Below are 5,847 nucleotides of genomic sequence, written 5' to 3'. Positions count from 1 at the left end.
CTTGCCTGGAGTTATTGGAAGAGTTCGGATGATATAAAAAAAGACAAATAGATTGAAAATAGCAGCAATTTTATTTGCATGTGAACAAATTGAAGTGCTCCATCGACACACTTTTGTCAAAGTAACAACTGATGTTAGTAGTGATTTTGTTCTGAAAATAGAGATGGAATCTCAACTTATTAGTTGCATAATTCAATTTCATAACTGTTAAATGCCATTTTTACAATCATGTTACCTAAAGTAAAAAAAATAACTTGATTCTCTCACGAACCAGAGAGTCACAAGGCACAATAGGTTATCTACATAATTTATTTTTACATCACAATGATGATATTCGTTTGCTATAGGAGATCCCGTATCGTATCGTCTGTAGTGGTAACGGTTTTATGTACTTCTGTACATACTATATGCAAACCTACTTTATTTCCAAAGTAGAATTACATCATAAGCCACAGATCTATTTTCAACAGTACAAAGTGAATTCCTCCACTTTGTAGGGTGTGTCGTCTCCTGCAGCTCTTTCTCAGGAACCCTGCAGAGAAGCCAAGTACTTCTGACGGATGTCAAAGTCGTCAGCGGGCCTGTTGTAAGCTTTCCACACAGGCTCCCCCACAAACAGCCGCATGGCTTTAGTGTAGTTCTGTGGAAACACAACAACGGTCAGATCATTGTGAGCGCAGCTTGGTAAAGGAACGCCTCGGATTTACTGAATTTTAGACTTTCCCCTCACTCGTCTCAAGCTTTCATCATTTGTCCGTCCGCTACAATAAACACAGGTTGTTAGCATTCCTGATTGAAGTCAGTGGATGATGCTAGCCACAAGCTAATGAACTAGTTGTACGGTAGTTTCCATGAGAAATGCTGACAATGTTAACAACCCGCTTTGAGGTTAACAAACATCAAAACAAGCTTTTATACCCACAAGTGCCTGAAGAAAAATAACAGACTTAAATTCAAAATGTCAAAGAATCACTTTAATGTCCTTGCATGGGAGACCAACTTTGATGGTTGTTGGCAATTACTTCTTACTCTAGCGCTGCCTGTGCACGTAACAACTCCGTAACAGTCTACACATCGATCTCAGTGATATTACTACATTACAATAGACTTAGCTGATGCATTTAGCTGGGCATTTTGTTATAGTTATTATTACCTGCCAGTGGTAATATTAATAATGACAACAGCAATAATGGATCACACATCTACAAGACTTATATAAATAGCAACTAATGCACATATGCACTTCTGCACATTCTTTAAATATGTTACCTAAAACTGTAAATTTTATATATTTGATAATGTGAATAGTTTTTGACAATGCATATCTGCATGTGGGCACATTTCTTTACATGTATACAGCCTTCTGTATACCTGATAATGTGAACAGATAGCGATGCACACTTGATGCATATCTGCTCTGCTCTAATCTTTTTCCTAAGCTAAAAAGTTCATATATTCATTGTTTTTTTCTCCTCCTCAATATATTCTATTGGATGTAATTATCTGTCACATTATGTTTTACGCCATCATTATTTGCTCTATTCTTAGTCGTATCCTATTCTTTGCTGCTGCACTGACCCAGTTTCCCCACAGGGATCCTAGTTTAATCTAATCCAATGTACTGTAGTGCAATATATTTGTCAATGATGAAAGCCTATGCTTGCCTTCAAAGCAGATAGCAGTGACTACTTCTGTGTATTTTAAAGGTCAAAGGCCATGAGTAGGGTTTAGATTTCATATCAACAAAAATTACACTCATGAATGCTATTAAATGCTTGTTTTAGTGTCATGCAGCAGATAATAAGACAGACGTACGGTCTCGTCCAGGGTGAAGCGGTGGTAGATGCCGGCCGGCAGGGTGATCAGGTCTCCCTTGGCCATGGCGATCCTGATCCAGCGGTCCTCCTGGTCCCTGACATCAAAGTAGGCCCGGCCGTCCAGGATGTAGCGGATCTCATCATCCAAGTGCAGGTGCTCCTTGAAGAACATCTTCAGCTGGGAGGACAGGCAGCATAAAGACAAAAGCACATAAAGGAGGGGTTTTCGTTAAAGTGTGAAAGTGACTGTATCTTGAAATAAAGTCGATCACCCCACTTGTTAGAAGATAATAGCTTGATTTAAGATCAAATACATGACCTGCTGAGATGTAAGGTTTTTGCAGTGTAGAACTCTATGGTTACCTTTTCCTCATAGTTGGGTAGTGTGTCCTTATGGATGGAGATGATATCACTGTAGGAGTAGCCTTGGTCTTTGCGGATCTGCTCCAGCTCTGGGTCTGTTTCATAGATATCAGCATTGAGCTGGAAAAACAGGACAGCCAGGTCTGATCAGTGAAAACAGTTAGTTGCCTGTGGCAGAATCCATGGTGCGGAAAGTTAACATTTTGCTCAACTTTGCCTTGCTGATTTCATTAGCATGTTAATGTGAACTGCATTGCCTGAGATGAAGAAACATGTACCAACAATAATGTTATCTAACTTATATTCAACATCAATTGTTTTTATTTTTCCCCACACTTCCATATGCTTTATATAGGTACAGTAAAGGCAGTTATCCATAAAAATGTATTATAGCCATTGTAAAACTCAAAAGTCAGAACAACTGCAACAAAAATGTCGAAAATGTCAGGAAAATGCATACTTTAGCAGAAAAACCTAAACGTCTACTTCAGTGGAATTACCCTTTATCGTTAAATGCATGTTATGTAACATTAACGGTGGTTTATGCAGTGATTTGCGATGCAATCTCCATGAGCTCTTTAACAGCCATTATAAATGCATAGATAGCGCGCATATCGACCATAGATAAACGACCAGCTGTGATTTCGTTCTGATACAAAGTCAGTGTTAAGTTAGTTTACGCTAGCACGGTAACGGTAACTTCACGCTAGTCCGCCGTACCTCCCAGTGAAAAACACCGAGCTTCTTTAACTCCTCCAGAGAAACGGGCTGGTCCGGGTTCAGTCTGTGCGGCTTCCTCTGGTCTTCGTCGGAGCCGTCCATGAACCAGGCCTCTATTCCCATGGTGTCTCTTCTGTCTCTTCCACACACTCTGGACAAAACACTCTGCAGACAGTTCAGTTGTTGCACGTGACACCGTGACAGCGGCAACACTTCCGGTAACAAAGACCACACTTGCTGCCTTCAAGTGCTGTCGGAAAAAAAAATGGAAATGTTGAACCCAGATGAACGGTCCGTGTAATGCTTATCAGTTTAATATTCTAATTAAAAATGGAAAATAGAAAAATGTATACAATATCTTTGGGTCTTGCAAAATTGAGATTTCAGACTGGTTTTTTTTTAGATTGCATAATTTTATTTATTTATTTATTTTTTGGCAAAGCAATAGCTATAAATCCCCACTGACCTGCCTATAATTCTGTGCAAAATACCCCAGCTTAGAATATTTCATTTAATTTCATGTCATATTTCCAATTTCATATTTCAAACTAAAAAGCAAAAATTATAAAATTGAAAAAAAAAAAGTCAAAAATCTCGATTTTGCATTTATCTATATGACAAAAAATTGAGGTTTTAGAATATTGCAGTAAATGTTTAGATTTTGAATTATAATACTACATTGATAAGCGTTACACAGACCATTAACCACCTAGCACATTGGAAGCCTAAACAGGACTGGGAAAGTGGGGATTTTCTATGATGCTGCGTTCATGTCACATGGGAATAACCCGCAGAACGACTTGATAGTTAAAAGCCATCACTTGGAAGTATTCACATATTGTATTGAAACTCATTCAAAGCCATAAAATGCCATAACTGAAGTTTTCAGTAGACTTTGGGTGTGTACACAGACCACTTTGGTTGCTCCTGCTTTTCATACTTCACACACAAGCACTTAGTGAGTGATACAACTGAGTTAATGTTTCACAACAAATCAAACATTGCAACATCAACTACAAAAGAAAACTCCAACAAGTGGTTGTGTGCTGCCACAGCATTTCAAGAACAGTGACCACAACATGACGCATGTGATGAAAATCTTTCATTCTGTTTATTTGAAATGAATGTATCATTCCCCACAGGATGAGATCAGAATCCAGGACGTCTGAAAAACTGGGGTCCAGTGCCAAACCCTGAGTTCCCAAGTAGTGAACGGTATTTTCAAGGTGGAAGCTCCTACCTATCTTTCCCCTATGACATGAATGTACAGCAGCATGACACCCTGCTGTCATGTTTAGGGGGCAGAGAGCAGGGAAGCCCTGTCAACAACTTATGGTAAAAGTGATAGGCTGTGATGTGTATTTTATTATTAAGCCTATAGGTTATTGTTTGGCATTGTATGTAAGTAAATAGTATTTTTGTATGTTTTCATTCTGTTTAACTTTTAGTTTTCACACATTTTTGTTTTTGCTGAATTATTAAAACATCAATTGGCTGCCTGATCTGCATTTTCTCCTGTTCATTCTGCCACTGCAGCACAAAGAACATACATAACATAACATAACATAACATAACATAACATAACATAACAACAGCCACTAAAACACTACATTTTGCTACAAGGTAGCACTGTAATGCACAATAAGTCTGATTTTTGACTTTCAAACTCAGAAACAACTTGTTAAATTAATATCCCTGCTGATACCTGAGAACTTGTGATTATTTCCAGTGTCACCATTTATGAAAGTGGGATAAATAGATGATTTATTTACATAGTGAAAAAAAGCGACTAGGTTTTAGTCACTTTTTTTTACAATGTAAATAAATCATCTATTTTTGCATCCAATGAGCCTCAATAGTTTTTGTCAGTGTGCGGGCTTTTTCTGATTACATTGGATAGTATACTGTAACAGTGTTGGGAACTGGAAAAGTCAGACCCTGATTAGACACATTTGGCTGTCTGCCCTTCCAAAACATTCCTATGGTAAAGTACCACATTAAAGAAGCTGTGGGACTTTACCATGGGAATTCCTGTGGTAATCATTGTGTTCCTGTGATACTTGTGCTGTGGTCGTCTTGTGGTTCTCTGAGCTTTGTGTGTTTTGGGACAATCTACCAAAGGAATTTTGGCATTCCTGTGGTACTTGTTCGGCGTATTATATGGCATTCTGGGTGGTTTTTATAAGTCCAAATTTGACCTTCCTTTCTTTCTTATCATTGTTTTGGAGAGCAAACATCAAGCAAAACATCACCAAAATTTATGTGGAAGCCACAGCTAAAAATATGACCAATGTTTCCTCTAAGCTGCATGTGTTTGGTGACAAGCATTACATAATTTATCACACTGATGAAATAATAATGTCCTGTCAGTCATCAGTCACTGCTCCACTTGTGCCCAGAAAAGTGACCAATATAAGGAAGTTTTGGTGGCAAATGATATTAGATGCAGGGACTTGGGTTGGTAAAACTTAGATGTGGATAGGCCACCAGTGTTTGCCACTTGGTGGCAGCAATGCTGAAACATTTGACTACACAGGTGGCCTCCCATGAGCGAACCGACCTACCTATGCCCAGTCACACCAAAACACACATCCCATAACTTCCAAGTCATCACTTTTCTTTGGCCCTCGTCCCTTTTGCTAAAAAACCTCTTTAGCCCCTCGGTGGCGCCGGTCCAGGAACAACACACTGCCTATTGTCCCGGCCCGGCCTAATCTCACTGCGCTTGGCCCGGCCCGAGGACAGCTCATTAGCATCTGTCAGCGCGCCCGGAGCTCGCAACGCCCCCAGAGAGCTGAGGTGATGTCTGCGCGGGAGAAGTGGAAGAGAGCACAGGGTTGCTAACGGTGACACCAGTGTTTTGACGACAGACGGGACTGCTGGACGGGACGCCGGTGTTGAGTCTCGGCGTTACTTTGTCAAAAGGTGGTGTTGAGAGAAAGACCTG

The 5,847-nt window shown here is 39.7% G+C and overlaps 2 protein-coding genes across 2 annotated transcripts in view; one reads left to right on the top strand and one right to left on the bottom strand.

Annotated features, from left to right (window-relative positions):
- Positions 1-5,847, top strand: part of LOC139926448 (cytochrome c oxidase subunit 7A2, mitochondrial-like) — a 216,856-nt gene that overhangs the window by 175,615 nt on the left and 35,394 nt on the right. The window lies entirely within an intron of this gene.
- On the bottom strand, positions 101-3,079 carry adi1 (acireductone dioxygenase 1). Its single transcript, XM_071918181.2, has 4 exons — positions 2,901-3,079; positions 2,181-2,300; positions 1,816-1,995; positions 101-640 (listed from the first exon to the last, which is right to left on the bottom strand). The coding sequence occupies exons 1-4, from the start codon at positions 3,021-3,023 to the stop codon at positions 524-526; spliced, it is 540 nt and encodes a 179-aa protein (XP_071774282.1). The 5' UTR covers positions 3,024-3,079; the 3' UTR covers positions 101-523.

Source organism: Centroberyx gerrardi, chromosome 17 (genome assembly GCF_048128805.1).
Source record: "Centroberyx gerrardi isolate f3 chromosome 17, fCenGer3.hap1.cur.20231027, whole genome shotgun sequence".
NCBI classification, from domain to species: Eukaryota; Metazoa; Chordata; class Actinopteri; order Beryciformes; family Berycidae; genus Centroberyx; species Centroberyx gerrardi.
Note: the sequence above shows the minus strand (reverse complement) of the source record. Positions and strands in the feature narration are given on the sequence as shown.